At 45.0% G+C, this 18,669-nt stretch overlaps 2 protein-coding genes and 1 long non-coding RNA gene across 3 annotated transcripts in view; 1 reads left to right on the top strand and 2 right to left on the bottom strand.

Annotated features, from left to right (window-relative positions):
- The window catches only part of slc25a26 (solute carrier family 25 member 26), a 95,366-nt gene extending 89,019 nt beyond the window's left edge, over positions 1-6,347 (top strand). The window contains exon 10 of the mRNA XM_079510037.1: positions 5,378-6,347. Coding sequence (XP_079366163.1) covers positions 5,378-5,474 — 97 coding nt within the window. The 3' untranslated portion in view covers positions 5,475-6,347. The remainder of the gene's footprint in view (positions 1-5,377) is intronic.
- Positions 6,348-10,925: 4,578 nt separating this feature from the next.
- Positions 10,926-12,809, bottom strand: LOC306928985. The gene is made up of 2 exons (XR_013790735.1): positions 12,353-12,809; positions 10,926-12,304 (listed from the first exon to the last, which is right to left on the bottom strand). It is a non-coding gene; the product is annotated as an uncharacterized lncRNA (long non-coding RNA).
- A 1,786-nt stretch (positions 12,810-14,595) lies between these two features.
- lrig1 (leucine-rich repeats and immunoglobulin-like domains 1) overlaps positions 14,596-18,669 on the bottom strand; it is a 61,001-nt gene continuing 56,927 nt past the window's right edge. Inside the window, exons 17-18 of the mRNA XM_079510171.1 lie at positions 18,206-18,472; positions 14,596-14,963 (exon numbers count right to left, since the gene is read on the bottom strand). Coding sequence (XP_079366297.1) covers positions 14,740-14,963; positions 18,206-18,472 — 491 coding nt within the window. The 3' untranslated portion in view covers positions 14,596-14,739. The remainder of the gene's footprint in view (positions 14,964-18,205; positions 18,473-18,669) is intronic.

Consider the following 18,669-nt stretch of genomic DNA (forward strand, 5'->3'; position numbering starts at 1 on the left):
GCTGTACTGGGATCAGTTGGTTGAACTGGACATTGGTTATATAACCAGGTGTTTAGTGTTAGGCTGTACTGGGATCAGTTGGTTGAACTGGACATTGGTTCTATACCTTGTGTTAGGCTGTACTGGGATCAGTTGGTTAAACTGGACATTGGTTCTATAACCAGGTGTTTAGTATTGGGCTGTACTCAGATCAGTGTGGTAAGTTTTCATGGACTAAAAGAGTTATCACTGACAAAAACTAGACTAAAATGTCAACAGTTTTTGTTGACAAATACTAGACTAAATACTTGCGGTTTTGTTGGACTAAGATAAAGACTAAAATGCTTGACTTTTAGTTTGACTAAAACTAAACTAAATAAAAACAGGATGAGCTTGAATAAAAAAAACTAACCAGGGCGATTTGAAACTGGACTAAAAAAATGGCTAACAAAATGTAATCTCACACGCAGTCGCACACATGGATTTAAGTTCTCAGTAATGGATGGATGGATTTTAGTTTATTCCATGTGCGCTCACACACACACACACACACACACACACACACACACCTATGCACGCACACACACTCTCCTGATTTCCCCCTCGCTTTCACAATCATGGAATCACTCGCATTCAACACATGCGCGTACGCACGCATGCATGCATGCATGCATGCACACGCACACACACAAACACACCTACCTCGCCTTCCCTGCCTTCCCATTCCCAAAACAGCCGATCTCGGCCCGGGGGGGAGCATTCTGAAACGTGGAGTTGTGGGAATGGTTGAGATGGTTGGGAGATCCGCTGACATGCTTGGCACCTTGTACAGCTTTGCAGTTGACAAAATTGATGTATTGGCGGCAAGGCCATTTGTGACCCCATTTCTAAATGGAGAGCCCATAAAACTGTCTCTCGTACACCCCCACCTCCCCCACAGGTGGTACCATAAGATAAGATAACGGAAAAACTTTACTGCATCCCCAGAGGGAAATTCAGGTGTCACAGCAGCAACAGCTGCGTTGAAATATACAGTACAGTGAATGTATGTGAATCATGTATCGCTATACTGTGTACTGTACAACTGTCTATCAACAATGGGTGTATATACAGTATATGCAAATTCTCAACAGTCTTATCATCACGGAGTATATCGTTGCTGTCGGGCAGAAACCTCCTATGTTCATATTTTAACTTTTTTATGTTTTCTCGTAAATTAACCCATTTCGGAGGGAACCCATTTTCGTGTTAGCATTATGTTGTGCTTTAGCTATTGAAAAATAGCAGATCTACAAGCTCATAGCGCGCCACCGAGTGGCGCGCTATGAGCTTGTAGGTCTGTTATTTTTGAAAAATCGAAGAACCACTGACATGGAAACATAGCTTTTTCAGAAAACTGTCGTAGAAGACATTTTTAGAATCTGATCTCAGGTCAAAATGGGTTAACGCCCTACTTGATCATACTACACTACAGTGTACACTGTACAGTGTCACGCAAAAGTGTCAGAAAGAAAGAAGAAAGAAAGAAATGGCAACCTCAAGGCGCGGCACGCAGCGACCTGTCCTCTGCACCAGTAGTTCCCAAACACTGGGTTAAACACAGTGAAGTGACAATTTAACCCATTTTGACCTGAAATCAGATTCTAAAAATGTCTTCTACATCCTGACAGTTTTCTGAAAAAGCTATGTTTCTATGTCAGTCGTTCTTCGATTTTTCAAAAATAGCAGACCTACAAGCTCGTAGCGCGCCACTCGGTGGCGCGCTATGAGCTTGTAGATCTGCTATTTTTCAATAGTTAAAGCATAACATAATGCTAACACCAAAAGGGGTCATTACTACATCAAAGGTAATCAACAAACTATACTATAAAAACTGGTCAAACATTGGCCAAATTGTCAAATAATATAATATGAAGCTCAAATTGTGCAAATGGCTGATCTACCAGCTCACTTGTAAGCTTGTAGATCAGCTATGTTCACAATGTTTATCTGTGGAACCGAGTGAAACTAAATGTAATGCCTCAACACCTACTCAATTCCACGTGCTTGTCGAGTCGGTGGGTCAGCAGTTCAAATATGGTTATTTTGGGTAGTAGAGCCACAGTACAAACAAATATGATTATTTTGGGGGAGTAGAGCCACAGTACAAACAAATATGATTATTTTGGGTGGTCACGGAAAAGGTTCAGAACCGCTGCTCTACACCACGTCATTCCCAAACTCTGGGTTTGGAGTGGACCCATATAGCTTGTAACTATTTTCACTAGTTTGGGAGACATCTAACTTCTCTTTTGGGTCTAAAACGTTTGGGGGAAACAATCCTCTACACACACGCCATGCAGTAATAGTGTGTAGTCTTAGGAAATACAGTAATATCACTGGAAACCGAGCACAAAATGAGAGTAATAGTCAAATTGTATTAGCATCGTGTGGTGTTGGGTTATGTCACGTGTGAAAGAGTACTTGCACTTGCGTCCAGTCGTCTAGTTGTCCAGCTCCATAGCCTTGCGTACGTGTATCCCCCCATAGCCTGGAGGGACGGTGGCTCTGAGATTTAAAAACTAATTTTGTTCCTTGGCCTGTTAGCATGCTGTATGACACTCATCCAACTACTAGTTTGCGAGATTAGCCGCAGACATGCACGCGCAGACACACACACACACACGCACACACACACACACACACACACACACACACACACAGGCAAATGAATAACCTCCTGGCGGACATAATGAATATACTAAGAGACTATCAACAATGAAGAATGTTTGTGTATACTGTCTAGTGAATCTGAGAAAGGTGGTCTGTTAACAGACCTTTGACAGTGAGTATCTAGATGAATATTATTAGTGTGTATCTGTCAACGCTATGAATGAGAATAAGTACAGTCTCTCAACGGTTAATGCTTAACAAGCATCTGCATATAAGCACAAGTGCAGCAGCAGTGAGTAGTCAAACGTCTGTCAGTTGCAGGCTTGCTTGGAAACAAATACACACACACACACCAACAGTGAATGTGCACATACTGTATGCAGACAGACACAAACACACACACACACACACACACTCTTTCTCCATTACATCTGGCTTGGACAGCAACACCACCAGATGAGTGTGGGGGCGTATTGGCAGACAGGGGGTCTTAGTAAGCGAATCGCAGTCCAACCAGTTAGAATGGTTGTCCAGCTGACGGGGAGAGCGAGAGAAAGAGAGATGGATGGATGGAGATCAGGAGAGGAACAGACGGGAAAGAGCGAGCATGTGTTAAAGGAGTGATATCAGACGACATACATGGGGAGAACCAGGCGGAGACGGAGAGGGAGAGAAATGCCAGCTGAAGTGGAGGCATGGCTGAAGAGAGAGAGACTGAGAGAGAAATGCCAGCTGAAGTGGAGGCATGGCTGAAGAGAGAGAGACTAAAGGGAGGCATGGCTGAAGAGAGAGAGACTAAAGGGAGGCATGGCTGAAGAGAGAGAGACTAAAGGGAGGCATGGCTGAAGAGAGAGAGACTGAGAGAGAAATGCCAGCTGAAGTGGAGGCATGGCTGAAGAGAGAGAGACTGAGAGAGAAATGCCAGCTGAAGTGGAGGCATGGCTGAAGAGAGAGAGACTGAGAGAGAAATGCCAGCTGAAGTGGAGGCATGGCTGAAGAGAGAGAGACTGAGAGAGAAATGCCAGCTGAAGTGGAGGCATGGCTGAAGAGAGAGAGACTGAGAGAGAAATGCCAGCTGAAGTGGAGGCATGGCTGAAGAGAGAGAGAGACTGAGAGAGAAATGCCAGCTGAAGTGGAGGCATGGCTGAAGAGAGAGAGAGACTGAGAGAGAAATGCCAGCTGAAGTGGAGGCATGGCCGAAGAGAGAGAAATGGACAAATTACTCAAGTTCAGTTCACTCAAGAGTCCAAGTACAGATAGTCCTATTCCTGGTTAAATATTGAATAAGTATGCAAAATTACAAAGTGTGTTTTCTTGATGATGCATTTCATTATCAATACATTGCTGTATTGAAATTTAGACGGCATCTTCCTGGCCTTAAAAAAAAAGGATTAAAAAAAAGTATTGCAGATCTGCAAGCTCGCAACTTATCACATCTGATGCAAGTCACGACCATCAGTGGTGGAAATGAACTAAGTACATTGATTAATTGAAAACTTTATAGACCTGAGATCAGATTCTAAAAATGTCTTCTAAATCCTGACCATTTTCTGAAAAAGCTATGTTTCTATGTCAGTCGTTCTTCTATTCTTCAAAAATAGCAGACCTACAAGCTCGTAGCGCGCCACTCGGTGGCGCGCTACGAGCTTGTAGATCTGCTATTTTTCAATAGCTAAAGCATAACATAATGCTAACACCAAAAGGGGTTGTAGAAGCAAAGCACAGTTCAATTCAATATCTGCTAAGAAGACATGTGGTCAAGTACTCTACTTAAAGGAGTAGTTCACCCAACACGTTACTTATTTTCTATCAATTTCACACCCCATGAAGCTTTGAATTCATGGAGATTCAATAATTTGATTTCCGGCTGCGATAGGAGACACAAAGAGTCTCTTCCGGTAGGAGACACAAAGAGTCTCTTTTGTGTGAGACATTCTGCTGCACAATGACTACTTTTACTTTTCTGTACATGAGTGTGCTTACATTTTGATGCCAATCTTTTGTAGTTTTACTCGAGTACATTTTGATTACCGGACATTTACTTATAACGGGCTGTTTCTACATTGGCCCTACATTGTTACTTTTAGGTAAGAAATTTGAGTACTTTTTTTCCACCACTGACCACCACTGGAAATAGATTGGAGAGAAGAATGGACAGCCCAGGGACGTGTGTGGATGTCATCTGGCCATCTGTCATTCACACACGCAGAGAGAGAGAGAGAGAGAGAGAGAGAGAGAGAGAGAGAGAGAGAGGGGGTCCAGGGAGGCCCTTTTTTGGGGAAGGGGGGGCTTGAGGCCTAATCCCAAAAACAGCTGTGAGGAGCAGGGGGGCCTTGGGAGAGAGGCGTTCTCTCATGGCCCGTCATCGCATCCTCTGACCCCTGCAACGTCAACAGCTTCTTGTCGGGCCTCGGCCCCCCTAAAAAACTGGCTGTGAAGGCCGCTTTTACCCCCGAAATAGTGCCTCATGATAGGCTCATTGTGACCTGATGTTACAGTAGATTAGTGTCCAGAGACCCCTTCACTCCACAGTCCTGAACATTGCTACCAATTTGACCCGTGTTTATGTTGTAACGTTCTAGAGATGAGCAAAAGAACAAATGCTCCTTTCCCCAAACACATCTCATAGTTTTTCATATAATCATCTAACTCAAGGAGATCACCACAAATAGAAGACATTTTACGTTTTTAGGGCAATAAATCTAAAGATTATGCGATTTTTTTTGTCCCTGTCTCTTCTCTGCAGGCTGTTTGCTGGCAGCCTGCCCAGGGTGGCCTTCATCAGTGCGGGTGGCTTCATCTTCCTCGGAGCCTATGAAAAAGTCCGTGGCAGCCTCCTGTAACACACGTTGTCCCAACGCCTGGTCCCGGGGGCCCCACCAGGGCTCCAAATGGACCCTCAAGGGTCTGTAACTAACTCTGAGAGTGTACAAATGGAACCTTTTATTTTATTTATTTTCATCTTTGGGAACCCCAATCTACACTAACGTTCTCAATGTTAATTTAACTCTGAGAGTGGAACAACCATTGCACTCTCCAGGGTCCATTCGGTGGTCCCCGGACCGGACCCAACTGTTAAGAACCAGTACTATAGGCATGTCCCGCCAGCGTCCGTCCCCCAGGTCTAGCCTGGCCAGAGAGCGGGACACTTCTCTGGGAGTCGAGGGTCCCTGAGGAGGAGGGTACCGCTTGCTGCGATATCCGCACCCAAAACCCGGCCCTCGGTGCTGCAAGCATGCGGCCCAAAAAGTGCAGGGGGACACCTGGTGCTCAAAAGGAGGAACCATTCGTCCGTCCGTCCGTCCATCTGTCCCTCTGAGGAGCTCTGCATTCCTCCAGCGCGGCTTCAGTTTAACAGCCTGGGTTCCACTTATTTAAAGGCACAATGTTTTTTTTTTTTCCCACACCCTGTCTCACGGGACTGCCTATGAAACCCATGTACTGTAGGACTCGTGTGTGTGTGTGTGTGCGCACAAGTCGGATGAGTGAATTTCAGCATTAAAGACTGTCTTTCTTTTTTTTTATTACACTGTACCTGTGTGTGTGTGTGTGTGTGTGCTTTGCTGATAATGTTGTTTCCCTGTGGGTCACTTAATAGCGTCGCTGTCGGGCTGAAAATATCTTGGACGTGGACCTGTGTTCCAAATAGATCCCGTTTAAGTTATTATTTAATCACAAGGTTAATACTTTTATATAATAAAAAGACAGACTTGGAACACCTGCAGCAGCGTCACTTATTTTTGGTCTCGTCGTTATAGGCACATTTTAACGACTTAAATTTACACAAAATTGTGAAAATAACATGAGCTACGAGCTTGAAGGAAAAAAAAGTTTTTGGAAGAAGAAAAAAAAATCAGCTTTTTAAAGCTCCGTCTAGAACGGTCCGTCTTGTAGCGGATGTTTGACATTTAGTGTCCTTGCCATATTTCTTCCAGCAACGTTGAATGGAGCCACCTGTGCTTAAGAGCCACCAGGGAGAGACACACAGTCATGTCTCAGGGCTGTACTTGTCCCCTCGGAGCCCCGGCTGAGCTCATCCCCCCACCTGACAACACCAGTGCTATGGAAACAAGGCCAAAAGAAGCGACTTTAGGCCACTTCACCTATACTATATGCATTTGAAAATAGCCAATCTACAAGCTCACAATGCAATCCCCCCCCCCTCCCTCCCCCCTATTTACAAGCAACTTTACAGAAAAGCAAAGTCACTTATAATAAGCAGACATGGCGACACACGTAATAGCACTGTTAAAGCAGGGACATGCAGACAACGTTAGCAGGGTCTGAAATTTCTAAAAGGGCACATTTGGCCAGAATTTGTTTTTTGACATTTCCAGCCCCGAAAATAATCAATCTATTAAGCTTTGGCTATTGTTGCTGTGCGACACGGCGCTCAACTAAGTGTGATGGAGCCTTTACTGGAGATGTGGTGTATGGCATGGATTTCTACACGGAGCAGAGGGCAAGTCCTCGGCGGTCGGTACTGTGGGTGGGTGGATTGGATAGATATCGCAGTGCAGATTTGGTTCCCCCTCATGTTTTGAGTGGATTAGCCCGGCACTGCCCTCCGTGGTGTTAAACATATGGAAGTAAGCTGTGGACTTAGTCAGCGGTGCCGAAGGCGCAGAGAGACGTACGGTCTCGCAGCCAGGTGGAAATGTTTGTCACGCTCTCTGTCACTGGGCTGTTGGAAAACAATGGCTGGCATGTGATTGGTGGAGCCCGGGGGGCAGGGGCATGTCGATCTCACTGTTTGACAAACATCCATCTGGAATGCACATTCTGGGCCCGGTCGGTCCTGCTGCTGCCGCACTCCATAGCAAATAATTTAAGCATAAGTAGAAAAATATGTTTGCTGTCTGTAGCAGCTTAGGGGGGGGGGTGACTGACGAGGCGAGCACGGCTGGGCTGGGAGATAAGGTCTATGAGTGTGTGTGTGGTTCGAGCAGTGTCTTACTTTAATTCTTTTAAGCTCGAGGTCTTTGGATTGTGTCTTTGTGAATTCCCCCTGTTTGGAACGGATTGCTTTTCCATAGCCACTGTGACCGGCCATATGTAGCCGTAAATGCTTAGTCAGCTGCTGCCTGAGTGGCTTTTGTTAGGAAACATTCCCATAACACCGGTTGGTCCCGATGCATTCTGAGACACCACAGAGTCACCATGTCATATAGGCTTATTAGAAGGACATGCCACAAGTGCCTCTGAAATTAGAAAATGTCACACTGTAAAGCATTATGAATCTGACATGATCATGTTATGAAGCTGATATTATAAGTTATATATATTTACCACAGGGAGCCTATATATTTCTTTTTTTTTTCTAATAACGGAATATCTTTTATTCAACAGGCAGTATACCAGCCAATCTGATTTAATCAATGATTTCACCAATCAATGATCATTTCCATTTTTCCGTTTGTTGGTGACAGGCCGCCCACACCTGTTGGGCTAAATATAAGTAACTTCATTCTTCCAGTACATTGCTACATTACAACCTGCATTCCAAGGGGCGGATTAAAAAAAATGCCTCTGGTGATAAGCCCACCTCATATTTCCATACTGGGCCCTGTTTTGGGCCAGCAAAATCCAATCGCAACCGATCGGGGCCAGACTAATCTGCAGAGGGATTACTGTTTTTTTGGTCTGGCAAGAGAGTGAAGTGAATTTGAAACGACAACCTTTATAATGTATCCAACTAGTTGAACCCTATAGTCTAATGACTATTTATATGTATTACCATGTGTTGTTCTTGCTTACTGTGAGTCGCTCTGGATTAAAAGCGTGTGCTAAATGCCTATATTGTACATTTTAAATTGTACTGTAGTGTAGGTCTGGCCTGCAACATCAAAATGACAGGAAAAAGATGTCTAAAAATGTCTGCCAAAGTTCAACAAAGACATTCAATATGACACGTATTCAACATGTCTTGTTCCCACTGGGTTTGTGACATGAAAATAAGAATAATTATGTCTAAGGGCCGATTCATACTCCTATTTTACCGCTGTTTCGGCGCTGTAGTGCCGAAATGATTTCGGCTCGTCAGAAATTTTCAGTAGCACAGAAGAGCTGACTTTAGGACGGTACTCGCCCCCCCGAACCTCAAATGACGTCACATTGTAGGCTCTACAGAGCCGAACCGACTTTTATTCGGCTCTAAAATAGGGAGTATGAATCGGCCCTTAGTCGTTACGAGCATCTGCACTTCGAGCTTGCAAGTAGAGCATCCATTTACCCCCAAAAAATGTCAAAATATGGAGATAGGTTTGTGCCCGACGGCAACGACAAATGCACAATGTTCCATTTGTTACTTAGAATTCCTCTTAGATTTGATGTCATAATAAATGGTGCATTTATATAGCGCCTTTATCCAAGGTGCTTTACATAGATTGTGCATTACATTCACCCATTCACACACTGATGGTGACGGAAACCATGCAAGGCACCAACCAGCACATCAGGAGCAATTAGGGGTTCAGTGTCTTGCTCAAGGACACTTCGACACTAACTCTGGGGGAGCCCGGGTTTGAACTGGCAACCTTGCGGTTGCCATCCAGCCACTCTACCCCTGAGCCACCACTGCCCCAATAACCTTGGACACATGAAGCAAGCTCCGCGGTTATGGTTAGGTTAGGGGTTAGGGGTATCGGATCAATGAATCGTCGGACCAAACACATGTAACCCTCCTAACCTACTGATCTACATCATGTAAGCTTAATTTCCATCTGTATTGTGTTGCTTAAATCATTTAGAAAACAACTAATTGGTTTCCAAATATCAGATTTTACATTAAACTGGACTGTCATTAGCCTACCATACTTATGATACTGACTTACCATACTGATAAGATACTGACATGATAATGACCATTATGTTGACATGATACTGACACCCAATGATAAGTGGGACTTAACCAAGCCATTCTATATTAAACTTGGGTCAAAGGCTGATGTAGTGAAGTGAAGGTCGTGAGCTTGCAAAAAAAATACTCGAATGTACAATACTCAAGTAAATGTACTTAGTTACTGTCCACCACTGTATTAATGGGATTATAAAAGCGAGAATTAAGATTTCAACCCAGTTTTCCACCTAGTACTACAACAGTGGGCAGGTTACTAAAACAGCTCCTCGTAAAATAGATCATGTATCTCAATGGCACTTGACCTGTATAAATTAATGTAAAAAAGAAAAAAATATATATATGTTGTTGGTAAATGTTTGCATAACAATTTAGGCAGCAAGGTAAACGCATACATCAAATGCTAAGAGACGGTGTAGTGCAGGGGTGGGCAACTTTGACGATGGAGAGGGCCACTATTTCCACACTCACTCCCTAGGGCCATATATTACTGTCGTAGCAAAAATAGCCGATCTACAAGCTCAAAACGCGTAGCGCTGCGACGCGTTTTGAGCTTGTAGATTGGCTATTTTTGCTATATTTGAATTGAAATCTTGAATTATTTTTTGCTATTTTTTAATTAGAATCCTGGAAATTAACATTTTTATGTAATTTCAAATGCCTTTAAGTATACCTTTAAGCAAATGAGCTACTAATTTAGACTGCAGTAATTAAAGCGGACATGTTTGCATGTTGTGGAATTGTAACAGCTGAAACCAATACTATATCAGTATTCTGACATTAACCTGAGGGCCACATTAAGTGAAGGTGGGGGCCGCATGTGGCCCCCGGGCCGCCAGTTGCCCACCCCTGGTGTAGTGCCACAGCAATCTAGAATCGTAGGTATAAACCAAGAAGCTAGCATCAGTCTAAGCAATATATAATATCAAATCTGTACATTGAAACTATAGGATAACGCGTAAAGAAATGAACCTAGCGTCTGTCTAAATGGCACGCTATCTAAATCACATCTTAACCTTTGCATAAGACTGCATGGTCGTCAAGGCGAGTCACAACCTTTGCTGCGATTCTCTTCTGACATTCACAATGCGTTACGTTGACGATAGTGATTGTTTTTTTTTAACCCATTTTGACCTGAGATCAGATTCTAAAAATGTCTGTTTGAAAATGACAGTTTTCTGAAAAGGCTATGTTTCTATGTCCGTCGTTCTTCGATTTTTCAAAAATAGCAGACTTACAAGCTCGTAGCGCGGCACTCGGTGCCGTGCTGCTATGAGCTTGTAGATCTGCTATTTTTCAATAGCTAAAGCTTAACATAATGCTGACACCAAAAGGGGTTCCCGTCCAAAAATACAAACTACAGCGTTGGCACAGTAGGAAACTCACTCACACCCGTCAAAACTCACACATTGTAGGATGAAAGCACAAACACGCCACATATAATAGCAAAAATGTGATTCTTTTTTATTAGACACTTCAATGCCATGTTAGACACTTCAATGTTTTTCTTTTTAGCTTTGACAATGGTACAATGGTTTCATTTCAATAAATTACTCAGAACATGAACACTACTTCACCCCTGCTTGCCCCTCCTCCACACCTGGATACACTTGTCACCGTTAGTATGCTAACGAGAGAGGCCCGCTGATGGCTGGGTTCACCCTCTGATAACTGAGTTCACATGGAACGAGAGGAACGTGTCCTCCAACTGGTACGCCATTGACTCTCAACCGTTTTCATTTCAAGAACCCCCCGTTTGATATGCATTAGACCACAGCCATTTATCTATTTAGTTTTTAATCTCTGGGTCCCAAAGCTACACTGTGAAATCCTCGCTCTCCGAGTTTGGATCCAAAACGGACCAGTAAGACGGTCCGTTTTTGGGTTCCATTTGAACACTCAGCGTTACAGATCTGTAAGGGTTCCTAACTATCAATATTTTTTCCGGTTGAGAGAAAGTTGAGAGCCAGTGGCGTACCGTATACACACAATACAGACGAGAGTGGACATCAGGCGATGCGAACTAGCTCGAACGTTGACCTGCGGCGTGTCGTGACGCGACACTCGCCCAGTGCTTCCAGGAGGGGGGGGAAGAGGGTCAGCAGCCAGGGGGGAATTTCACTGCATTTATAATAATATCCCCCAGGTTTGGTTCGAAGCACGTTTCACAAGCTTCCCAACGGTTCACAGAATGAAGTTTACATCAGTAGCTCCCTAGAAGGTATGCGATGGATCGTACCGTAGTGACAATGTTATTTGTTTTACAGTATTGTTACTGGTGATGATCTGACGAAAGGCGTTTTAATTACTGGCCATTTACCATTTTCCTGTTTTGTTGGTGAGCACACAAGTTGTTTTTGTTGAGGCACATGACAGCAGTAACACAATAGGACACAACAAAGAGGTCACCCTCCCTCCATTCTTTCATCTTTCTCCATCCTAATTGATGCTCCCGTCGCGCGCAGAGAACAGCAGACCTGTCAGCTCAACAGTGTTGATTTTGTCGACTAAAAGTACGACGGAAAATGTTCGTCGACTACAGTTTTTCACTGGCGAAAACTAAATGGAAAGTAAATGAAAACTAAGCTATGATGACTAAAACTAAGACTAAAACTGACAATTTTCGTCATCAAATAAAATGTTAGGAAGGGACTAGTGGACAAAAGATCCAATATAAGTCACTTGGTCGCATGCTGAAAATCACTGATCCACAAGCTCACAACGCGTCGCAAGCTTGTAGATCGGCTATTTTCAGTGTATTTCGCCATTTCGACGACATCAAGGCCCGCCAAAATACATTCTAGTCGACTAAATCAACTGCAGATTTCGTAGACTAAAATCTTATGATATTTAGTCGACTAAAACTAGACACATTTCAGATGACTAAACCGTGACTAAAACTAAATTAAGTTTTATTCAAAAATACTAAACTAAAATCAAAATTTGCTGCTCAAAATCAACACTGCAGCTCATAGCGCGCCGCATCCGCAGGTCGGCTAATTCTCGGCACGCGACAAAGTACAACTCAAGCTTTGCACAGAGCTAAAGCGTTTTCTTTTTAGGCCAATTAAAATCTTATCTTGGTATCGAAGTGCATATTAAAATGTTTATTGTGGAGAACTAAGCATGCCTGCCAAGTATGCTGCTGCAGTGGGAGAAGATCCCGTTTCCATTTTTACAGTCTGGTAGAGGTACCGGCTACAGTCTGACAATAACAGGAGCACTGTCTATTTATAACCGTATTGTTCACCATTGTACTTGTAGTTCAACTATTTTTATAGTTCTATTGCTCTGTGTAGAGTGGCGCTGCAGAGTTGGACCACACCGGGTTAACAGGAATGCAGCAGCTTTGCAGTTAACCCATTTTGACCTGGGAACGATTCTATAAATTTCTTCTTAATCCTGACAGTTTTCTGAAAAAGCTATGTTTCTATGTCAGTGGTTCTTCGATTTTTCAAAAATAGCAGACCTACAAGCTTGTAGCGCGCCACTCGGTGGCGCGCTATGAGCTTGTAGATCTGCTATTTTTCAATAGCTAAAGCATAACATAATGCTAACACCAAAAGGGATTCCCGCCCAAAATGGGTTAAGGTCTTTCGAGCACCTAGAATGAAGGTTCCTGCATTACTGTTGACGAGCACCATGGACATAATCTGCATTCCTAGAACTCCATTCACAAAGGAATACATGAAAAGTGCTTAAAAAATGTCCTAGTTTTATCTCTCCCGTCCCTTGTCTTGTACCATTTGAAATACCAAAATAAATTACATCGAACCTCTTCTTCCTTCATACGATAGCAGTGTGTGTGTGTGTGAGTGCGAGTCGCGGTTCTGAAAGGCAGTGGTTCTCAAAGTGGGGGCCCATGCAGGGATCACTCGGGGGGGTCTTTTGAGGGGCTTCCAATTAATGGACCCTTACGAGTTTTAAAACTGGATATTTTTTTATACACATTTCTATTTTGTATTGAATGTTTAATGGACCACAATGGAAACAAGCATTTGGCTTTTTTTTCTGTCTTATCCATTTGTCGTTTTCTATACTCTGTACTGAAACTGTACTTAATAACAAAAAGTTAATAACATATTTAATCAACCAAAACTAAAGTTACGCCAAAGCTCCAGTGCAGCCATCGGGCGTCCCGTCAGCAGCCATCAACGCAGGGAATGTTCCCCTTTTAATCAATGACGGACGCTCCACTGCCGACGTTGCGTTGCAATTTGCATTCGCCCCCATTCATCGTTTCATGCCGTCCGAACGCAGCGTAACACAGTAGGTGGAGCTTTGCCGTTAGGAGGGGGTCCAGTTTGAGAACCACTGCTGTAAGGCCATGGTTGACAGTGTTTCTTTTTTGTATTATTATTATTATTATTGTCAAAAACATTCAAGTGCAATAAAGTGTATCTGTTGTATGATAAGAGTGTACCGGTAGCTCTCTCACAAAAAAAAGAAAAACGGAATCAAAACAAATCTCTTGATACAGACTATTATTAGAAGTCAGGTTTCTTGTGTGTTCTTTGATCATGCAATAAGGCACCGCAGTTGAAGCTGGTAAAAGCTGAAAAAGACTGAGCTTGTTTTTTTTTCTGAGAAAAAAAAAAAAAAAAAGAACAAAAATACCATCACTCCTTTCTTTGTCATGCACAGAATAAATTCAAATACTCTTCTGTAAAAGTTTATATAATATATAATATATAAGAAAACTCTTATGTACACTCAAAATGTCCAAAGGTATATTTCTCTGTTTTGTCTCTCTCTTGTTTTTTGTTTTTTTGTTGTTGTTTTTTTAAACCCCCTTTGCACACAGACACATAACTGTACAATATTCCCTACATTTGCATGCTTCAAATGCAAGTCACATTATTTGGAGCTAGGATTTCGATTGGTCACCTCCCAGGGGAAGGTTTTAAAACTATGTACAGCTCATAACGCTCAGATGGGACGCCGCCCATACAAGCTCCGCCTTCAAACTCCGGATGCTATCCCCCACCCCACCCCACCCCAACCCCACCCCTTTTACCCCCCCGCCCCCGCCCTTTAACCACCCTCTCGGCTCCCTCGTTCAGTCCATAAAATACCCAGGGAGGGTCGAGGGGACATTCAGCCTCAGTCTGAGGTAGCAGTTCAAAGTTCCCAGTGCAAAAAACAAACAAACTAAAAGTTCCGCTCAGCAATCGTGAGTCCATATTATTATATTTTTTGGGGGGGTGGGTTGTGAATCGGGGATGGATGGATAGATGTGTTGGGGTGTGCTGCTAGTCGCTGGCTCTCCTAAGGGGGGCGCTCTCGTTCTGAGAGGCTCTAAGCGCGTGTCCGTTGGACAGCAGAGTCTGGGTGAGCTCGCCCTCGCGCTCCGTTGTGTGGGGGGCGGGGGGGCCGTGGTGAAGGCGCGGCCCCCCCGCCAGTTTCACCGGCTTGTGGAAGGACTCCTCCTGTTGCAGCGGGGCCGTCGTCTGTCCCGCTCTGCTCACCGACAAACCTGGGAGGGAAAGAACAAAGTGGAACATATATTTATATACTGTAAGTGAATGTCCCTTTATTTTTATGTTCCCTGCTGTCTGGCATTACCTCTTATCTCCATATTTGTACTTTGTGGGTTTTTGTGGGTTCAGAGGACCTGTCCTGTACATACCACCTTCAGGGGACCTGTCCTGTACAGACCACCTTCAGGGGACCTGTCCTGTACAGACCACCTTCAGGGGACCTGTCCTGTACAGACCACCTTCAGGGAACCTGTACAGACCACCTTCAGGGGACCTGTCCTGTACAGACCACCTTCAGGGGACCTGTCCTGTACAGACCACCTTCAGGGGACCTGTACAGACCACCTTCAGGGGACCTGTCCTGTACAGACCACCTTCAGGGGACCTGTACAGATCACCTTCAGAGGACCTGTACAGACCACCTTCAGGGGACCTGTACAGACCACCTTCAGGGGACCTGTACAGACCACCTTCAGAGGACCTGTCCTGTACAGACCACCTTCAGGGGACCTGTACAGACGACCTTCAGAGGACCTGTACAGACCACCTTCAGAGGACCTGTACAGACCACCTTCAGAGGACCTGTCCTGTACAGACCACCTTCAGAGGACCTGTACAGACCACCTTCAGGGGACCTGTACAGACCACCTTCAGGGGACCTGTACAGACCACCTTCAGAGGACCTGTACAGACCACCTTCAGAGGACCTGTACAGACCACCTTCAGAGGACCTGTACAGACCACCTTCAGAGGACCTGTCCTGTACAGACCACCTTCAGGGGACCTGTACAGACCACCTTCAGGGGACCTGTACAGACCACCTTCAGAGGACCTGTACAGACCACCTTCAGAGGACCTGTCCTGTACAGACCACCTTCAGAGGACCTGTCCTGTACAGACCACCTTCAGAGGACCTGTCCTGTACAGACCACCTTCAGAGGACCTGTCCTGTACAGACCACACCTTCAGAGGACCTGTACAGACCACCTTCAGAGGACCTGTACAGACCACCTTCAGGGGACCTGTACAGACCACCTTCAGAGGACCTGTACAGACCACCTTCAGAGGACCTGTCCTGTACAGACCACCTTCAGAGGACCTGTACAGACCACCTTCAGAGGACCTGTCCTGTACAGACCACCTTCAGAGGACCTGTACAGACCACCTTCAGAGGACCTGTCCTGTACAGACCACCTTCAGAGGACCTGTACAGACCACCTTCAGAGGACCTGTCCTGTACAGACCACCTTCAGAGGACCTGTACAGACCACCTTCAGAGGACCTGTCCTGTACAGACCACCTTCAGAGGACCTGTACAGACCACCTTCAGAGGACCTGTCCTGTACAGACCACCTTCAGAGGACCTGTACAGACCACCTTCAGAGGACCTGTCCTGGCCGGGCATGGCTGCACAACACCGAGTTGGACATTTGATTATGATAGGCGAAACTTAAACTTTGTAAAAAATCAATCTGATTCCAATCTGCGTTTGGGCTGCCAGTCTGAACCTAGCCTAAGAAGAGGGACAGGGGCATGTCTTCGTGCATTCATGAAGACATCTCTCGGCATGTGGCTTTGGGCTATGGAGGCGATGGAATGTTTGCGTGCTGCGATGTTGACATCTGAAGGTGAGAATCAGCATTCTGAGCGACGATTCCATTCTGGGATCATTCCAGCTGAATCCCAGAGCAGGCCCTGACGTGCCGTTCCCCCCCAAAAAGTCTGGCAGAGCGAGGAACTCGATGCACATTTTCATTTTTTGGGGGGGGTGAAAGGCGGTGGGAGATGTGTCTTCAGGGCCTTGCAACGACTATAACACTGTCAAAGTACTGGTAGTGCATGAACCAGTCCATCAGCAACACTTTACAAATCAGCTCAAAACCTTGTGGTTACCTTGAACAGCACCCCTATCGTTTTCCCAGGGTATCAATTGATAGAAATGGCACAAACGTAGTTATTAAAGAGGGTTTTTAACCCATTTTGACCTGAGATCAGATTCTAAAAATGTCTTCTACATCCTGACAGTTTTCTGAAAAAGCTATGTCAGTCGTTCTTCGATTTTTCAAAAATAGCAGACCTACAAGCTCGTAGCGTGCTATGAGCTTGTAGATCTGCTATTTTCCAATAGCTAAAGCATAACATAATGCTAACACCAAAAAGGGTTCCCGCACAAAATGGGTTAAGAAACCCTGCACGCTGATTCATATCAATCACGAAAGCCCCTCGTCTCACCACTGTGGTTTGTGAGATAATTGGAGGTAAACTCTAATGGAAGCTTGAGATCCTGATAACATGGCAGTGAGCCTGGAAACCGCTTGGGAAATATTGTGCATTCCAAACCGTTTCGCAACATGGTTTACCATACAGTAATAGCAAAAAATAAATAAGCAAAAAAAAATATCCTGCTATCTCTCCAGTCCTACCTCATACCTACAAAATAACATGGACTCCCAGTTGAGCAAATCTGGAGACTAAGGGCTCCGAATCCACTACGGTGCATCTGGCTTTGTCGAGTGTCTTTACACTTGTCGAACACAATTGGCCGGGTTCATGGGGAGTGAAGCGGGGTGGGGAGGGTGATATTTGGTTCATGGGGAGTGAAGTGGGGAGGGGAGGGTGATATTTGGTTGTGCTGCTGCTCTGCAGCGTACCATGCCTTTAAACGAGAGTTCCGTGAGTGCTGGTTTTCTCTTTTAGAGATGTTTTCTGTAGGGTGATATGTGTCACTGCAGTGACTGCACATGGCTGGGGCGGTGGTGCTTGGGGCGGGGGGCGGTGGTGCTGGTCAGCAGCGAGTGTTGGGTGGGAGGAGTAGGACGGAGGCTCTACATCCTCCCGCTGGGGGCTCCTCAGTGGCGGGTGAGTTCCAGTAGGATACAACAGCAGTGACGACGCACATAAATGTGTGTGGGGATGAATCAATAGAGGGTATGCGTGTGACATCATTATCAAACCTGGAGGTTATGCAGGAATGCATACTGAGTGGCAAAAACTACTTTCTGGCCTTGACAACCCATGCATACAAACAGAAAAGTCATATCTGATTGCATTAAACAACATTAAACAATGTTAAACTCACTTTGCCTGTTGCTTCGCCACTCGATTTGCCACTCGATGTGCCATTCACTTTAAGCATGCGCATACCCTCTATTGGCATATAACGACCAAATTGGAGAGAAAGGGGGGGGTGAAAAAGACCCACAAACAAAAAGAGAACTCAAAAGCACCGTCGCCTCACCATTTCTATCGTGATGGTTCCACGGTGACGTGTCGTGGTTGTTGGCGAACGTGGACCCTTGGAAGTCCCTGCGGATGCCGTTGGGCGTGCCGTTGCAGAGGGGGGCGGCGTGCGGCGGGGGTCCCGCGTCGCGGTGCCGAGGGAGGGAGTGCTGCTGGTACTCCAGGCCCACCGCCGGGCCGTAGCCGTGCGTCAGGTAGTCCGGGTCTATGGAGTAGCTGTTGCCGTTCTCCAGGCAGTCCGTGCACACTACCGCGCCGTCGAAACCTGGAGAGAGAGAGAGAGGGCCGGAAAGAATGTTTTTTTCTTTTTTTTAGCATGTCGGCTCTAATTATTTCTGATGTTGTGCAGTCTTCCGCTGACAGCCACACTCTCGTTTAATTTATTTTTTATTTTTTTAGGCATCATTATGCAAATAGCGGAAACCTTGTCCAAAACTGTAACTTTTCAGGAAATGGGTCGGG

The sequence above is a fragment of the Electrona antarctica genome, assembly GCF_951216825.1.
Source record: "Electrona antarctica genome assembly, chromosome: 9".
In the NCBI taxonomy this organism is placed as follows: domain Eukaryota; kingdom Metazoa; phylum Chordata; class Actinopteri; order Myctophiformes; family Myctophidae; genus Electrona; species Electrona antarctica.